The following is a 19,747-nucleotide window of genomic DNA, read 5'->3' on the forward strand; positions in this document are numbered from 1 at the left end:
TCAGAGTGCTTACAACACAGTAGATAAAGCAAAAAAAACATTCAATTAAAAGGCTAAAAAAAGGCTCTATTAAAAAGGTGGGTTTTAAGGCCCCGTTTAAAAGCATCCACAGACTGTGGTGCCCTTAGGTGGTCAGGGAGAGCATTCCACAGCCTGGGAGCAGCCGAGCAGAAGGCCCGATCTCCCATCGTGCGGAGCTTGGTCCTGGGGGTCTTGAGGAGGTTGGTGGCAGTAGAACGGAGGGTGCGTGAGGAGGTCTGAGGGGTATGGAGGAGTTCCTTGAGGTAGGGGGGGGCAGTTCCATGGATGCACTGGTGGGTGAGGAGGGAGACCTTGAATTCAATTCTGAGGGAGACGGGGAGCCAGTGAAGTGATTTGAGGATGGGGGTGATGTGATCATATTTGCGCACCCTCATCAGGATCCTAGCAGCGCTGTTCTGGATGTATTGAAGTTTCTGGAGGCAGCTGCTAGGAATCCCGATGAGGAGTGCGTTACAGTAGTCCAGTCTGGAGGAGACAAAGGCGTGGATGAGCTTCTCTGCATCTGCCAGAGTGAGTGCAGGACGGAGTTTGGCAATGTTCCTTAAGTGAAAAAAAGCTGTTTTGGAAATATGTTTAATGTGGGTCTCGTAGGTGAGGTGAGGGTCCATTTTGACACCCAGGTTGGTAACAGATGAGGAGAGGGGAATGTTCTGGCCAGAGAAGGTGATGCTGGTGATGGTGGATGACCGGACCTGGTGTGGTGTGCCGACTAGGATGGCTTCGGTCTTGGAGCTGTTTAGTTGTAGGAAGTTGAGCTTCATCCACGCCTCTATCTCCTCCAGGCAGGTGGTTAGTGTGGATAGTGGCAGGGGTGCAGAGGAGGTGGGGTTGACTCTGAGGTAGAGCTGTGTGTCATCCGCATAGCAATGAAATGACATTCCATGCCTGCGGATGACACTGCCCATGTTGTGCCTTCTTGATGGTGGCTGCTGTGTTGTTCTTCCAGGACAGGTCATCCTGTATGTGCACCCCCAGGAATCAGAGGGCTGAGACTCTCTCCACGCTCTCTCCGTCGATGAGCAGGGGCTGGACCTCAGACTTTTTCCTCCTGAAGTCCACGATGATTTCCTGGGTCTTTGACTTGTTCAGCAGCAGGTTGTTAACCTTGCACAGCTTGCTCAGCTGCTCTACCTCATCCCTGTACGCCGCCTCGTCGTCCCCCCGAGATGCAGCCCACCACGGTGGTGTCGTCTGCAAACTTTACGATGGAGTTGCTGGGGTGGACGGGGGTGAAGTCGTAGGTGTAGAGGTTGTAGAGGATGGGGCTTAGCACGCAGCCCTGGGGGGACCCAGTGCTGAGTCTGAGGGCTGTGGAGGTGTGGGAGCCCACCCGCACCCTCTGGGGGCGGTCGGTCAGGAAGTCCTTGATCCATGCACATATAGAGTGTGATAGTCCCAGGTCTAGTAGTTTGGTCACTAGCCTGTCTGGAAGGATGGTGTTGAAGGCAGAGCTGAAGTCCACAAAGAGCAGTCTCGCGTAGCTGTTTCCCCTCTCCAGGTGGGATAGAGTGGCGTGGAGAGTCGTCGCGATGGCGTCCTCTGTGGACCTGTGGGCTCTGTAGGCGAACTGGTATGGATCCAGGTTGGGCGGGAGGCGTGTGAGTATGTGGGCCCGGACTAGTTTCTCGAAGCACTTCATGATGATTGGTGTGAGTGCCACCGGGCGGTAGTCGTTTAGGCAGCTCACCGTGCTTTTCTTCGGGACTGGGATGATAGTTGAGGTTTTCAGGCAGGGTGGGATGGTGGCCTGGGACAGGGACTGGTTGAAGATGTTGGTGAAAACCCTGTGGCCAGTGGCCTGCAATCTGTGCCCTTAATCCAAACCTACGGTCTATTTTCTATCCTTCTATTAATGCAGAGTTAGTTTCTTTCCAGTGGAGTTAGGCTGATTAAGAACGCGTCAAGGTGTTAAGTCTACCTGCCCAGCGCAGACACACGGTGTTAACGGTGGTCGCATTAGGACTAGGTGTTACCTTGTGTCTCTTAAGTGCGTCAAGGATTAAAGCTAATAGGCTTTCTCTGTTTTCTCTGGCGGAGGACATGCCCTGAACACACCGCACGGTTCGTGACTTTTTGAAGGGATATGGACACATTTCATAGCGTAGTAGTCATAGTGTTGGCGTTTATTCAAGCGCACCAAATACGTGCGCAATGTTTACGCGGATGCAGCTGTGTGACGGACCGTCATGGGAGGTAAGCGTCGCCTGTTGGCTCTATCCATGTCTCTCTCTATCCATGACCACGTCGAACGAAAGTTATTCAGATTCAGATTCAGATTCAATTTCATTGTCATTGGCATAGTACAAGTACAGTGACAACGAAATGCATTTAGCATCCAGCCATATAGTACAATAGTGTATAGTGCAAGCCATTATGTCCAGACAGAGGCAAAGTATGTACAGTAAGATGTGCAATAGTGCATAGTGCAAGCCATAGGTATGTACAGATATATGATATTGTTATTATACTGTTATTGTGTCAGTAAGTACAGTTGGTGTCTCGGATGACAAAGCAACCTCGCATGGATGATTATGAATACATAAACGACCTGTAGTCTGTTTTTCTTCAATAAAACTTAAATAGGGCTATTAGAACTTCAGAAATCATACATTTCTCAATTAAAACAGAACGTATGCTGTCTGTTAACGTGATTGTTGTTCCATTTTGTTTGATCATAAATATAGAATGGAACACAGTGTAGCCTAGAAAAGAAAGAAGACCCCAAACAGAATTGTGACTTGAGTGTTTTTCCTCTATTTATAGTTCGCTGGTATGTATGGAGGACAGCCCGTTCGAGGGCATACCAAAACACATACCCGAAGACGTGACAAAGATCCGAATAGAGAGATCACACTTCACGGAGATACCCCGCGGTGCCTTCTCCAAAACGACCGCCTTGGAACACTTGTGGCTCAATTTCAATGACATCACCCTGATGGATGTGAAGAGTTTGGAGGGTCTGGGGAACTTGGCGGAACTGCGCCTGCAGGGCAACAAGCTGCGGTCGGTACCGTGGACAGCCTTCGAGGACACCCCCGCCCTGAAGATACTGGACCTCAAGCACAACCGCATCGACGCGCTACCCGAAAACGCGCTGAAATCGTTACCGGGCCTGACGTACTTAGACTTATCCTTCAATCAGCTTACGGTCGTTTCCAAGGACGTTTTCCTGAACTGGGCTGTGTACCAAAAAATACAGAGCGGAGATGGCGAGGAGGGGGAGTCGACCGGGGGGGTCGTACCTAATGTGGTGCTGGCCCTCCACGACAACGCGTGGCTGTGCGACTGTCGCCTCAAGGGCTTCGTGGAGTTCATCCGGTCTCTCAGCTCCCCGGTTATCCTGATGAACTCCTACCTGACCTGCTCTGGGCCTAACGTCAGAGCCGGGAAATTCTTCCACGAGGTCGAGCTGAAGACCTGCGTGAAGCCTGTGGCCTCCATCCCAGCTACCAACCTCACCATGCCGCTGGGAGCTAACCTCACCCTCAGCTGTTTGGCCAAGGCCCGGCCAGACCCCGTGGTGTGGTGGACATATGGCCTGAAATTAATAAGAGGATTTCACGGTAAGGGTTTTAGTCTGATCTCACATGTTTATCTTTACACTTCAGATACCGTGTGTGTAAATTAGATGCTTAAATAACAGCCATGTGCTGTATGCACTGATGGCTTGATGCCCACACCCTCATGACACACATACACACCCTCATGATGCACATACACACCCTCATGATGCCATTGACATTGCAGAATTCGGATACAAAAAAAACACAATAATAATAATAATAATAATAAGTAACTACATTGCAGGGTAAAATCACAATTAAAAACAAATTATACATATATCTATCCCCCTTCCCTCATAGCTCATAACTGTACATAGCTCATAACTGAATATAACTCTAAACTAAACTGATGTTTACAATACTACCTCTGCACATACTGTTAATGTTAATGTTAATGTTAATTTTATTTATAATGCGCCCCCCATCCAACTTTTACATCGGCCCGGGGCGCCCCCCCATGCAATACTGTGTATTGTACACTTACCTATCACTCATTGTCATGTTTTATTTTATATCATGTTCTTTTATGACTATTTGCACTTTTGGTTGGATGCTAAACTGCATTTTGTTGTATGGCACTTGTACTCTGCAATGACAATAAAGTTGAATCTAATCTAATCTAATCTAATCTAATCTAGGATTTCTACGATTTCTACTTCCCCTCTTGTACTGTTTCTCCAGTGTTTAAAAAATCAATAATAATAATAATAATAATAATAACGTATTTCTTTCTTCTTCTATCAAGACGACTGCCAATGGCCCCTGGCCTGAGCTAGATTACTCTTCCTGCTACGACTGGTGAATTGAAGATTCACTTGCTTAGTGAAATGTATCGATTGCAAGTCGCTTTGGAATAAGGCGTCTGCTAAATGCCAAAAGATGTAAATGTAAATGTAAATTCTCTATATTCTCTATATAAATCTACATCTCCCCCATCCATCCAGAGTTCCAGGAGCGAGCGGACAAGGACACAATCTGCTCCAGGCTGGTGATCCCCGCCCTGCGCCTGGAGGACCGCGGCCTCTACACCTGCACAGCCAACAACTTCCTCGGCAGCTCTGACGTCAGTGTTATCCTGGACGTCCGCTCCCCCGAGGTCCTCTGGCCGCCCTCCCTCTACCCCCACCCCGGCGCCCCCGCCGTGGCCGAGGAGAGCGTCTACGTGGACGTGCGCATCACCAGGCAGACGGTCTACGGCGTCACCGTGGCCTGGTACGCCCACACCGAGCGCCCCTCGGAGACCTGGTTCACCGTCCACTTCGGCCGCGTCGACGACCCCAAGAAGGAGACGGTCCACGTCGGCCCGGGCATCAACTCCTACTCCGTGTCGGACCTGACGCCGGCCACCAAGTACGCCATCTGCGTCGCCGTCAAGAGCCAGTCGCCGCGGACGACGAGCCAGGGCCAGTGCGTGGTGTTTGTGACGGGGAGCGACGTCAACGAGCTGGAGCAGAGGGCGAAGCTAATCCAGATCGTGGTGGTGGTGTGTGCCATGGTGCTGGCGGTCCCCGCGGGGATGTACGCCTGCACCACGGACGCCAAGCTCAACTGCTTGGAGAGGCTCATCGAGCTGCGGAGGAGCCGGAGAAGAGGGGCGGACATGTCAGGGACTGGCGTAGGGGAGAGGCAGGGGACCTTCGACAGCCTGCAGGCGGCCAGCGACGAAGGCCTGTGTAAAAAGGACTCCAGCGAGGACAGGAAGGTGCGGAGGAGGTCTGAAGACAGGTTGCAGAAGGTCAAAGGTGACCACTCCAGGCTCACAGCTGAGCTGTACTAACTGGAGTTAAAAAAAAAAAAGAAAGAAAAGAAAAGAAAGGGGGTAAAAGAAGGTGTTGCTGGAGAAAATACTTAAGTAATTATTACTGTTAACAGTGTGCAGATCAGGACAGCCATGGTTGGTAAGGGATAGTTGCCATGGTGGCCAGCTTGTTAGCCTGACCCAGCCTCACCACAGGAACAACCCTAACCCTTACGTAACCGCTGGATCTACTTAAATGCATACAATATGAAAGAGCACCAGTTTTAAAAGCAGATTATAATATCTGCACTTGCCCTGCCCCCTGCACCGCCCAAACCTCATGTCTCTCTCCCAATCCTCCCCCACGTACGATGACAAGGCAGGGTAGGAAGCTGGCAATTAGTGAGCAGCGATACAGTCGATGGGAGCTTTTCCTGTTAATACCTGCTGGTACTGTACACAGATTTAGTCGATCGACTGGGATTATTCATGTTGTTTGCTGCAGCACAATTTGTTTCAGTTTGAATGAATTCCATATATATATTTTTTTATAAAGGCTTAAGGAATTTCTGCCCCCTCAGATTTGGTTTGGCACTATGACTGACGGTCAACTGTCAAATTTACAGAGTTGCATGTACCACCATGCACATTTGCATCAACATTACAATGAAAAACACACAGTCATTCCTCTAGTCAATCCAAACTCAGTCAAGTATTTATTGAAACCTTTCTTTTTTCCTTTTTTTTTTTTTTACCAAGGTCTTTCTGGAATCAATGGGTCTGTGAACTGTCAAAACCTGCCGATCAAACAAGCAGCTTGTTTCAAGTTTTAGCAGGACAAAGACTCATGGGGTGACGTTTCAGAGCTCTCTACGGATTTCAATAGGCTCTTTAACTCTGATGCAGGTGATTGATGATGATGATGTTTTTGATGATGACACCCCATACCACTTTGGCACCAGTAAAGAGCCAGCAACATCTGCAAAGATGCTTTAGACTCAAACTCACCTGATCTGCATTCTAGATGTGATGCCAAGTAGAGTGGTACCAAAGATGACTTGAAATGATTGAAACATATTGAAATATTCCTGTTTATACAAATATAATAGGTATGTGTAAAGTTAATGTAATTGCATCGATATGTAAATTGTAAAGATCAAAAGTTACTTTCTGTTGGGTAATTTGTATTTGTTTTCAGCAACAACAAAAAAAGAGATAATATTGTGTTCCTATCACTTTTCATTCATCTTTAAAGTCACACTTTTATTTTGAAGCTGCAAAAATGGCGAGATTTGTAACCAGTTATTTATCCTTATAACCTTTTGTAACCATCGATGAATATTTAATTTCTTTAATAAAATGTGGTATAATTGTACCTGTGTGTGTGTGTTTCACTGGTGATACAAACAAATACAAAAGCTTGAGACCTGTAGACTTGTAATATTTCATAAATGTTATATTTTATCAGATTATTAGACGTTCAGAAATATATTAGGCCTGTGGTCTAGAGTGGTCCAGCGGTCTATGCGTTCTACAGTGCACATATGTGACACGGTTTCATTAAAAGGTCCGCATCTCGGCAATTGTGAAAGCTTGCAATCGAGCAAAACAAGTCTTGTTGTGAAAAAAATGTGTTTTCCGGTTTTTGGCATAGGATGAAAATGTAAGCGATGAAGAACCCACTCGATATCATATCCAACAGTTTTACATTCACTAAATACCTACAGTTAGTTAGCAAAGTCGGGTGGGGGGTATTAGTGTGGCAGTGTGTGTAGCCACGCCCACCCCAGCTGTATGTAAGGAGCCATGTGTGAGTGTGGACCTGTTTGTTGACAAGATGGAGGCTCAAGCTCTCGCTAATGCTATCAACAGAATTTCAAAAGCAGGCAGAAATATCGACAGTGGGCAATTAATGAACTCCTTCATATTGGACTATACACAATGGGAACTCCGAACGGGAACTCCGAACTCCGAATCTGACGATAAAGAAGAAGACAACGGAATTTCAGACATTGATCTCCACATCAGTTCACTTTCATGGGACAGTCGTCTGCAGACAGACCTTCTGCTGTGTTCTTGGGTAAGTTTTAGTGAGTTACATGTGTTGTATAATAGGATTTTGTGTTGTTTACTTAGGATAGCCAAACAGTTATTTGTTGTTTTGTGAGTAAGGTAGATAGAGCCGTTGTTAGCATCAGTTATCAGACCACTGAAACTGCTCACCACAATTATGCCACCCCTCTCCAAAACTAATGAGATGGTGGGAGGAAGAAATACATTGTCAAAGATAAAAACATAATGAATAAATACATTTGTTGCAGACCTACTAAACATGCAACATACTGTACAGTATGTTGCATGCACCATTTTAGTGTGTTTGTGTGTACCAGCTAGCCAAACAAGTGTTAGCTTGTTAGCTAGCTAGCTAGAGATGTAATATTTACATTTACATTTACATTTTTGGCATTTAGCAGACGCCTTATTCCAAAGCAACTTACAATCAATACATTTGAATGCTAAGCATGTGAATCATCTAGAATAGATTATAGAAAAAGTAAATGCTTTTGTAATGAACGGTAATGTTGTGTGGAATCAAAAATAATGATTAATTCATTGATATGTAGATTTGCTGTAGAATAATACTGTGAATTGAAATGATTTCACTAGCCTACTTCATTACAAGTACAGTACACTGAGTACGGAAATGGAAAACCTACACTATAGAAGTGTCCACACCTCTGACCTGAAATTTGTGTTACAGAATGAGGAGGTGAGAGGTTCTCCTCCTTACCTTCCTGTCTATCTAAACTATCTTTGTCCAATAAAAATAAGAGTGGGACTGCCCCACTCAGAAAAAAATAACCTTCAAAAAAGAAGAAGAAATGTATTAGGCCTAATAATATATAGTTAATAACATTGTGTTATTCGTAACGACATCCCAGTCAAATCTAGAAGATCCTAGATCCTAGTTTCCCAAATAGTGGGTGGTTTCCCAAATAGTGGGGGTGGTGCCCCGATATACTTGAAATGAAGACACAAGCCCCTAATTAAATAAATCAACATTACTCACACTGTCAACATTAGGATAAGTCATTTTATGAGCATAACTAAACACACGGCACGTTATAATTTGAGAGTGTACATAAAAACCACTGTTTCATTTAATTAACCTGGTTAGATAGAGGAAAATGTGGCCTCCCCTCACCGCTTACAAGACCTTAGTGTACTCAGGTCTATCTACTAAACAATCCAAATCTAAGCTAGGCCCTATAATGTCCTCTCTTTTATCAGTATGGCTGGCTGTAGAGAAGGCTACTCACTCTCAGTTTAAGTGGCACACCCATACTCCTATCTTCAACAATTTCGCTCTCCTAACTGGAAAAGTTCCCTTTTCATATCCCCAATGGAGTGATAAAGGTATACATGTTCTTTCTGACATTTCTAATGATGAGGGTCTTAGAATGTTTAATGATCTGCGTATGACCTACAATTTACCAGGGTTCTCATTTTTTCTTTACCTGCAACTTAGATCTTCCATGCGTGCATATGGTGTTCCCTGGGGACAATCTCTATACACCCATGACCTTCACACAATGTTAGATGTGGGAGTACAGACAAGGGGTTTAGTCTCTAAATTATACACTTGTTTACTAGAAGCTTCCTGTAAACCTCTTGCTGTCCACCAGGTATGGGAGAGAGACCTTGATTTTTCTGATGGGGAAATTAATTGGATGACTGTTTGGGACAATCTGGATACCACATCTAAAAATCCTAATCATAAGCTTATCCACTTTAACTTCTTACACAGGTTATACCTCACTCCGAGAAGACGCCACCTTATTAAAATCATACCCTCCTCAATTTGTGATCTGTGTTCACTCGGACATGTGGGCTCCTTTTTACACATGTACTGGGAATGTCCTGGGGTGGCGGCATTTTGGAAACTAACATCTTCCACTTTATCTAATCTATTGGGGATCCATATACCTTGTTGTCCGAGATTGTTGATTTTGAATGATACTTCATCATTGGATCTGTCAGCCTCCATGTCTCGTGTTTTATTTGCTGGTCTTACCGCAGCCAAAAAGATGTTAGCATTACGATGGAATCCTCCACATACTCTTACGCGTAAACAATGGCTGCTGTCTTTCCTGGACATACTCTACATGGAACAATCTATAGCCAGAATACATGGAGCTAAAGAAAGGACAATTCAAACATGGACCTCTGCAATACAAAAGATAAAAGAGTTGATGGAGTGACTGTGTTGTATGTGAATGTAACCTGTAATTGTTGTACTATTATGATTTTATGATATGCCAAATATAGTGTAATGAAGAACTATGGGCGGGGGGGGGGGGGGGTGGAAGGGATGTTATCGCCATGGGGGGGGGGGGGGGGGGGTTACGGCTGGGCCTCTGTCATGCCAAATCGTGTGCACTGCCAAATCGTGTGCACGCGTCACGACCTAACGCGTCACGACCAGCTGGCACGCGTCACGACCAGCTGGCGACTGTGACGCGTCAGTCTAGTGTTTTTGAAACCTCCGTTTAGCTAAAAGCTTTAATTTGGCTCTACAAGTGTTAATATGTCATTTTATGAAGTTTTAATATGTTTTCAGGCGAGAAAGTAACCATATATATTCACAAAATGTATCCGGTTTATCAAAATAACCCTTATATCTATCTGATCTGACGGTTTTTTTCACAACGTTATTACTTGTCACTTTAAGCCCAGGAGGGAGTTAGCGATTAGCGATGTTTAGCTTAGCTTAGTTTAACAGAAGTATCTTCACTTTTAACGTGACTTCCCGTGGTCGTAGAGGGCTGGTCGACGGCTTAAAATGACCGTGTAGACCTGTAGACCTTATCCAGCTATAGTCTTGTGTTTCTACCCCGGGCATAGCCGGTGTTATTCACGGACAAACACTCCTGTTAGAGTGGTTCTAGTACACTGGACATAGGTAACACATAGAGAGGCTTCTCCTCTCTCTCTCCATCCTACACCCACCCTGCCTTCTCTCTCTCTCTCCATCCTACACCCACCCTGCCTTCTCCTCTCTCCATCCTACACCTACCCTGCCTTCTCTCTCTCTCCATCCTACACCTACCCTGCCTTCTCTCTCTCTCCATCCTACACCTACCCTGCCTTCTCTCTCTCTCTCCATCCTACACCCACGCTGCCTTCTCCTCTCTCCATCCTACACCTACCCTGCCTTCTCTCTCTCTCTCTCCATCCTACACCCACCCTACACTACGCATCCTATACTACACTTGCACTTTACTGATTGTTTCAAGGTCCGTACCTGCGTGGCTTGCCAGAGGTTTGAGAAGATGAAGACTGAAGCCCCTGAGCTGAAGAGCATCAAGCCTGTTTCACCGTGGTACATGATTGGTGAGTTCTACACTTTTATATCCCAATTAATTTTTTGGGGTTTGACTTGTTTCCCACCATGCTTTCTTTCAGTATGCTCTTTTAGTGTGAATGTTTTACTTCCGCTTGTCCAATGTTAGAGTATGCCAACACATTTTTCTTGCTAGGTGTGGACCTCATCGGACCGTTCAAGGCCTCATCCAAGAATAGCAATCGCTACTGCCTCACAGCGACAGATTTCTTCACCAAGTGGGTGGAGGCCATTCCTATCCAGGTGTGTTATATCTGTGTTTAGTGTTGTTTTCTCAAATATAATGATCATGACCATGCTTTTTAAAATACTTGAATGTATTGTACTTGAACAGTTCATCACCATGTATCCCAATTTTCATCTTAAAATTAACATTATAAGTATTAATATAATAGTACCATATCCTGTGTGTATACACTGCTAGGACAAGACGGCAGTGGCAACATCCCAGGCCCTGATAGACATCTTCCACACCCATGGTGTGCCGGAGGTCATCCTGACTGACCAGGGCAAAGAGTTCTGCAACAAGGTCATGTACTTGCTAAAACATATGATCTTGTAACAGTTATGGACATACTTGTATGGACAAAACTAATGACTTCTGTCTTACTTTCTTTTTTAGGTCAACCAGATTTTGTTTGAGAAGTGGGGGATGAAGCACCGGATTACCTCTGCCTACCATCCCCAGACCAACGGACTGGACGAGCGGACCAATCAAACACTCAAGAGGGCTATCGGGAAATCTCTGGATGGGCACCAGGAACGGTGGGAGGACAACCTTAAGTTAATCCTTTTCGCACATAACACCAGCGTCCAGGCCTCCACCAAGTACTCGCCCTACCGCCTGATGTACGGTCGGGAGCCACGGCTGTCCTCTGAGGTATGTCAACTCTTGATATTATTGTTCTTATAATATATAATTTGTTTTGCAAATTGATTCTCAATATAAACAAAAAATAAAACACTAACTCTATGCAAATGTATGTATTGCGTATCTCTATTTGCCTCTCATTTCAGATCACAGGCGACCGTCCTTTTGTGGAGGTGGACGAGATTGATGAAGACACCGCTGCAGACTATCTCCACGCCAGGGCTGAGAAGGATGAGGAGGTCTTTGACGAGGTGAAAGATATTACACAACTATATACTGAACAACCACCTGAGTGATGCTAAGTAACTGCTAAAGCAATAACAATGCCTCAGCAATATACAGAGCTATACTGCACAACAGAGAATTACAATCTCTGCTGCTTCGCTTTTTCTTCAACGATCAAGGTGCGACTCAACGTGGAGAAGGCCCAGGAGAAACAGCGGGAAAGCTACCGGAAGAGGATCAAGAAGGGAACCAAGCGGTTTGAGATCCTCCCGGGCATGGAGGTCCTGAAGAAGAATGAGAGGAAACGTGGGAGACCTGGTGGCACAATGGACCCAGACTGGCCAACTACGTACCGGTAAATGTTAGACTTTTAAGAATATTCAGAATGAGAGGGTGATGTGTGATGTCCAATTTTGCCATTATTAATACATATTTTCTTCAGGGTGACTGAGGTTGGGGACAACAATTTGGTGCAGTTGGAGACCTTGGATGGCCAACAACTGGGAACCAAAACCCCCTATGCCTCAGTGAAGCCTCTGCGGACGAGTAAGTGTAACATACAGTTCACATTTTAAAGTTAATGTAATGTGAAACTGTATTTTTTTTACCACAAGATGTCATTCTAAAATTGTTTTGTTGATTGACTTAAGGATTCCGAGCCTGCCTGCCCACTCAGAAAGCTGTGTCCCATCCACCGGAGCCAGTGTGTTCTGATGACCCTGAACCGCTAAACTCTGAGCCGGAGTGGGACTCACTTCAGGTACACTTAAAAATCCTAGCTTCATTCATTTTAAATAATCAAAATTCCAATGGCTGAGTACTGTAACATGACAGTCCCTTTAACCCAACATCATTATGTTTTTTAGGCACCATCTCAGCTGCTAGATGTCATCATCACAGATGTTCAGCTGGGGCGGGCCTGTCCAGCTTTACGTAGCGGGTTGGAGGTGCTTAGGCCTTTCGTTCTGACTCCCAATTGTTGGCTGAATGATCTCTCCATTGACAATGCTCAGGCTCTTTTACAGGCTCAACATCCCCATGTAGGAGGCCTCTACGCCACAACGTCCCTCTCCCTCCTCTCCTCCGTGCCTGCATCAACCCAGGGGTTTGTTCAGATTTTAAATGTTTGTTCAAATCACTGGGTTACGGTAAGTAACATCAACTGCGAGGTAGGTACTGTTAACATTTATGACTCCGCTGGTCACGGGTCGACCGAGGAGTTAATTTCTCAAATAACAGGTCTCCTCTCTTTTTCAGGTCCCAAGGTCCTTCTGCAGTGGCCTGATGTCCAGCAGCAGAGAGGCAGCTCAGACTGTGGGCTGTTTGCTATTGCGAACAGTCTCACATGCTGCAGAGGTGAGGACCCAGCAAGCAAGGAATTTGATCAGTCTGATATGCGTGAGCACCTCTTTTCCTGCTTTCAGTATGAGCACCTGAAACCATTCCGCAGCTCCATACGGTGTCCACGCACGGCCCAGTCAGTGTACACTATGGACGTTAGTGTGCACTGCATCTGCAGGAGGACCATCCGACCAGAGCTTCAGGTATCCTGCAGGAGGTGTTTCAAGTTTTTCCATTCGTCTTGTGTGTCAATTAATATTATGTTTCCTAATGAATTTGTTTGTACTGCTTGTAAAGTTGTTTTTTAAGTATTTTCCAGATTGTACACAGATAGCCCTGCTACGTCCTCCGTGAGGGCCCGTTCCCCTGTACATAAGTCCCCGTCCAGCCCTGCTACATCCTCCGTGAGGACCACCTCTACCACATCCTCCGTGAGGACCACCTCTACCACATCCTCAGAGAGGACCACCTCTACCACATCCTCCGTGAGGACCACCTCTACCTCCTCCGTGAGGACCACCTCTACCTCAGGCTACTGCAAGTATGAGCCACAATTACATCATTGTTATTTTTAAATGTTCATATTGATTGTTTCATTACTAATACATTAAATGTATGCTCATTCATTCACACAGCACCAAGATGTTTTGGACAAAATTACATCTGGACAGTTACCTTTCATCCCCATCCACCCAGTACACTGGTAAGTCACATTGAATAGGGATTATTTAGAAATGTGTTTACTCACAAAATGTTATTTTGACTGTACATATCTGTGCTTGTTTGTGTGTTTACACTAACAAGATGGTTATTGCTTACCTCAACAGGAGAGCTGATTGGTGTGATGTTACCTAACCCCCCAGATGTTACCCACCAACCCTCCAGATGTTACCCCCAACCCTCCAGATGTTATCCCCTAACCTCCCAGATGTTACCCCAACCCTCCACCACCACCTCAGACACACCACCACCACCTCAGACACACCACCACCACCTCAGACACACCACCACCACCACCTCAGACACACCACTACCACCACCACCTCAGACACACCACCGCCACCTCAGACACACCACCAGGATGTGGTAGAGGTGGTCCTCACGGAGGATGTAGCAGGGCTGGACAGGGACTTATGTACAGGGGAACGGGCCCTCACGGAGGACGTAGCAGGGCTATCTGTGTATTTATCTGTTCTATTATTGTTGAATTTGTGAATGATATGTTACTCCCTAACTATTATTATATACCTGATTGTAACCTGTACAGTTCTTTTGCAAACGTTAGCCCCCTGAAGTGTTGTGTATTTATATATAAAGTTTATTCTGTTTTCTGAATCAGTGTGGACTCGTGGTGTGTTTGTTCATCGTCTGACATTGGCACGTTTTATTACAATATCAACTACTATACTAGTCCAAAAGTTACATATGACTGTAGTTATCATAACTGTACATGTCCTACTCTAATGGATCTTGAACGAAACGCGCATTTTTTTTATTTAGTTGAATTGCTGAGTTGCGTTTGCAACTTTATGAGAAAATGATCTGCTGATCAGACCACTCTAACATGAGTGTTTGTCCGTGAATAACACCGGATATGCCCGGGGTAGAAACACAAGACTATAGCTGGATAAGGTCTACAGGTCTACACGGTCATTTTAAGCCGTCGACCAGCCCTCTACGACCACGGGAAGTCACGTTAAAAGTGAAGATACTTCTGTTAAACTAAGCTAAGCTAAACATCGCTAATCGCTAACTCCCTCCTGGGCTTAAAGTGACAAGTAATAACGTTGTGAAAAAAACCGTCAGATCAGATAGATATAAGGGTTATTTTGATAAACCGGATACATTTTGTGAATATATATGGTTACTTTCTCGCCTGAAAACATATTAAAACTTCATAAAATGACATATTAACACTTGTAGAGCCAAATTAAAGCTTTTCGCTAAACGGAGGTTTCAAAAACACTAGACTGACGCGTCACAGTCGCCAGCTGGTCGTGACGCGTGCCAGCTGGTCGTGACGCGTTAGGTCGTGACGCGTGCACACGATTTGGCAGTGCACACGATTTGGCATGACACCTCCACACACACCCTCCCCCGCCCCCACAGCTCGAGCACAGCGTGCTCTCCGCCGCAGGTGAGGCTTGTCCCCGCTAATTGGATGATCAGCCAAACCTGCACACCTGGTCTCCACTCCCAATCAACCCTCTGCCTACATCTACTCTGGACTTCCCTTCACTCATCGTCAGTTCTTCCCTAAGAATGACCTGGCAAGTATCCTATGTTACTAGTCGTGAACTTTGCTCTCGTACCTATTTTTGTGACTTCTCTATTTCTTATGTACTGGCCTACCGTGGAGACTTACCTTGTTTTTCCGTTCCTCCACAGCCCACGCCAACCACTACCGCCAGCCCGCCAGGTTGAAACCCCCGGCCTCTTCCTTTCAGTTTTCCCCACTGTAAATAAATACCCTACGGGGCTTCACAGTATTCTGCCTCCGTTGTCGTGTCCTTGAGCCCCCTCGCCACCGTGGCTTATACAACAGTTAGTTCCGACCAAGTCATTTGATTGGACAAGAGGCATTCCATGAGTTACGATATACAGTATAACAGCACTGGGACTTTTAACTATACGTATCACTCCGCCGCACAGGTGTTCTACTAAATGACCGTTAATTAGACTACATTATACATACCCCGGCCCTAGGGTGGTGTAAGTTATAACTAACTCGTAGCTAACCGTAGTTACCTCAGCGGAGATAAAGTAGCCTGCCGAAGCAGGGGAAACCAGACTATCTTAGCAACGTAATGTTGCTAGCGAAGTTTCCCACAGAAGTGGGGAAAAAAACGTCAGATAAGATATATAAACGGGTTATTTTGATAAACCGGACACATTTTGGTAATATATATGGCTACTTTCTCGCCTGAAACTTCATAAAATGACATATTAACACTTGTAGAGCCAAATTAAAGCTTTTAGCCAATGGCGGCCAAAATTGAGGATTTAAAAACGGATGGTTTTGCTTTGCTCGCTGATTGGCTAATGTCTTCTTAGTAACAACTTAAGTATTTACTAGCTATTGGCGAACAGTCCCGTTGCGGAACTATTTTTTCTTGACGGAGCCAAAATAAATGATTAAATAAACAAACAAATCATAATCTGTTGTCACTTATTACTGTTAACTAATAAATTGCGCTGTAGAACTGTTGTATAAAAGCAATATCACACTCGAGGTCGTGTGTTATACTGAATATCAGCACGGCTGTGATTGTCTTCGGTACTCGGCCTGCGGCCTCGTACCTATGACCGAATCACAGCCGTGCTGATATTCAGTATAACACACTCCCTCTCGTGTGATATTGCTTAATTAACAGGGGGTATGATAAGGGGAAATAATCATCAGGACAGACACTTATTTTGTTTGGTGTTATAATAGTTTTTTTTTCATGTGTACTCTGTTTTGTAATAAATAATTGATTACAAAAAGAAATGTTTCATTTCATTACAGCTAAATCCTCTCCTAACACACTAGTGTGTGTGTGTGTGTGTGTGTGTGTGTGTGTGTGTGTGTGCGTGCGTGTGTGTGAGCATGTGTGTGTGTGCGTAGTAGTGCAGCAACATGTGACAGACGTAGCATCAGTGTGTAGTGTAGCCGTAGCCTCTCTCAGCCGCTGATGTGCGTCACACACTGTCAGTGGCGTCGGACACAGACAGATGGCTCATGGGATGTGTGGCGGGCAATCACACGTAGATGTTTTATGCCTTCTGGCCCGTGGCATTGTTCATTTGACATAATACCTAAACACTGCCACCCCCCACCCCCCCCCGTTCTCTATCTACTGTGACGCAATGAGGTCAGTTCATCTCTGTTCTGCTCTGCCCTGGCCTATATACTGTGTGTAGCTCTGTTGACTTAAGACGAGGGCTTAAAACACTCCGGATGAGATCAGCAGCTGTCAGTTGTCCGCTGCGCCACACAGACACATGTGCTTCTGTGTTCTTGGGGGATAAGCTCAGGCTGCTTTGTTATTCCCTGTAATTCCTTTCTAACATCTAAAGCAGTAGAGTAAAGAGTGTGACATAACACTATGTAATCGTACATATTTATTCACTCCTTCCTACGCCACGCTGTGCTAACCTGCAATATATTGTCCATATGTGACACATTCTAATGCTCTGGTCCTCATGTCGGGATCTGATGTAATGATCAGACTTTTGTTTCGAAAAATGTGAATACATTTCCACGTTGTTGAAAATCAACGACACATCGCTTGTCAACTAACACAGCTTGTTTTGTGAGCCTGCTAACAACGTTGAGACGTTCCGTGTTTAAAAAAAACGGGGGGGGAAAATGACTTTTCCACAATATTTTTGGAAATGCACCTGTATATAAATAAATAATAATAATATCGATATTTGTTCATTTTTATTTGTTTTATTGTTTTATATTAACAGTAGAGAAACTGTACAGGGGGGTAGAGGGGCTGTAGATGTCTCAGAAAGGACAGTTAAGGTGTAGCCTGACTGGGTGTAGAACTTTGTTTTGAATTCTGAGCCTGCCAGGCGTTCCTTTATCCTGGTGCATCAATGCACTTTGCAGCTTGATAATCCTCTATTAAAAAGCTCCGTAATCCCTGCTGCCTCTTACAGTGCGTAGCATAGTGCACGGTCATTTGGGTTTTTTCTCATGCTCTCTCTCCACCCCTCACTTTAGCAGCAGAAAAACAACATCCATTGCTGAATATTGTGTGGTGTGTGTGTGTGTGTGTGCTTGTGCGTGTGTGCTTGTGCGTGTGTGCATGTTGTAGCATTGAAACCGTTGAAAAATCTCATTAGTTGTTCTAAAAATGCTCTAAAATGTTCATGTGTTTCTTATTTAAATGTCTTATTTATATTCCTGAATATGAATATGAATCAACTGACAATCAACTGACAACAAGCAAAGTGTCTCTGTCTCAGAGTGACGTCTGCAGTGATGCCTGAAATGCGTCAGTTGAGGGCACAGAATGTCAGGACAGTCCCATGGTGTCGAGCCTGGCTGGGTCAGTCCTGTTCAGTTGGGGCTTATCCCATTGATGCAATATTGTAAACAACTGTTTGCGTGAGTGAGTTGTTTGCTGGATTACAATAAGAGTGGAATATGTTAGATGCGTGTGTTATGAAACCTTTAGAGTAGCGTACTGTAGACATGGGTTAGATCACCACACAAATACCCAGCAGGCACTCTGGCCTTTCTTTGTAATTAATGTTGTTCACAATGAGCACAGGACCGCACGGCAGGGGGGTATTCCATCAATGTCGCTAAAGGACAATGCAGGCTTATTTTGATTTTGATAAGTCTTGCGTGTTGATATTGATATTGTTGTCATAAAGCCGATTTTACCTCTTCACTCATCCACTCCTCCTCCTCCTCTTCCTCTTTTACCTCCTCCATATGATCTCATGAGACAGTGGAACCACAGTGAGCATATATGATTTATTTACCAAAAACAGTCGTAATAAACAGATACTAGCGTTCATCATTATGCTGAGATGTTCAAACAAGGTCCCATATCAGTATAGATACAATAATATATGTCTTTATAATTTAGCATTAACAAATTATACAATTATATTTCTTCATTCAAAAATCAAGACACATACAGTACAAACAGTCTAAATGTAATTAACACAATTATATGCGAGTGGAATTTCCCCTATTGATATGGACAGCATCAAGTGGTGTGTTTCCATACGATACTGTATGGAAACAGAGCTACAATGAATCACTTCAGCAAACATTCAAATATGCATTTCTTTACAATGGGATCCAGATGTATAGGTGATAGGTGGAGTATAGATAGAGGATTTAACAAGAGGATGAATTCTGTTATCATATTTATGTAGAACAACAAACTGCTCTTACATGAAGTGTATTTCAAATGTATTTGTGAGCTGTGATGTTGTTGATGGTCTGTTGATGTGTTTGGCATTTTGCGCTGTCCGAGCGGACACATTTTGTCCGGGTGACTTCATCAGGTCTTTCGAACTCCCTTGCTATGACGCTGCTAGCATTCTGGACAGATTTATTGCAAAGTAGCTAGTGTTTTAGAATGTACTGAAACTACCTAGCTAGCTAACTACCTGCAGGAAATAGAACGATGGAGGCACAAGTTTCACTCGGAAGATGAGTCCCTGCCTACATCCATTTTCATTTTGCCTTTAACCTCTGCTTATCCACCTCATTTTTCTGGTTTTCTGCTCGAAATGACATGCCCACAGTGAATATAGAATATCTCCACAATCACAAGGGCCTTCATAATGATATTGTTATCAAATGAAAGCTAACACCTGTGGGGTGGCTGTAGAAGTGTCAGAATCAAAATCTATGTTACTGTGTCAGAGCAAATAGAGCTAGAACATTATAAAACATCTCAAATTCAGTCTCCGCCTAAAAAAACAACAGCTTTTACAGTGAATATCACCTTGGAAACCTGATAACGAAGCCAAAATCATCTAGGAATCAGTACTCCAGGGTCTTATTAGTACTTGTGCCAAAGTCGATGCTAGTAATGTGAGCAAAT

At 44.6% G+C, this 19,747-nt stretch overlaps 1 protein-coding gene across 1 annotated transcript; it reads left to right on the forward strand.

Moving 5' to 3' along the window:
- Positions 1 to 2,125: 2,125 nt before the first annotated feature.
- On the forward strand, positions 2,126 to 5,382 carry LOC308168999 (leucine-rich repeat, immunoglobulin-like domain and transmembrane domain-containing protein 2; the record flags this gene model as incomplete). Its single annotated transcript, XM_080543637.1, has 3 exons — positions 2,126 to 2,235; positions 2,806 to 3,605; positions 4,550 to 5,382. The coding sequence occupies 3 exons, from the start codon at positions 2,126 to 2,128 to the stop codon at positions 5,380 to 5,382; spliced, it is 1,743 nt and encodes a 580-aa protein (XP_080399763.1).
- Positions 5,383 to 19,747: the final 14,365 nt, after the last annotated feature.

This window comes from Nansenia antarctica (genome assembly GCF_963989245.1).
Source record: "Nansenia antarctica genome assembly, chromosome: 12".
Classification (NCBI taxonomy): domain Eukaryota; kingdom Metazoa; phylum Chordata; class Actinopteri; order Argentiniformes; family Microstomatidae; genus Nansenia; species Nansenia antarctica.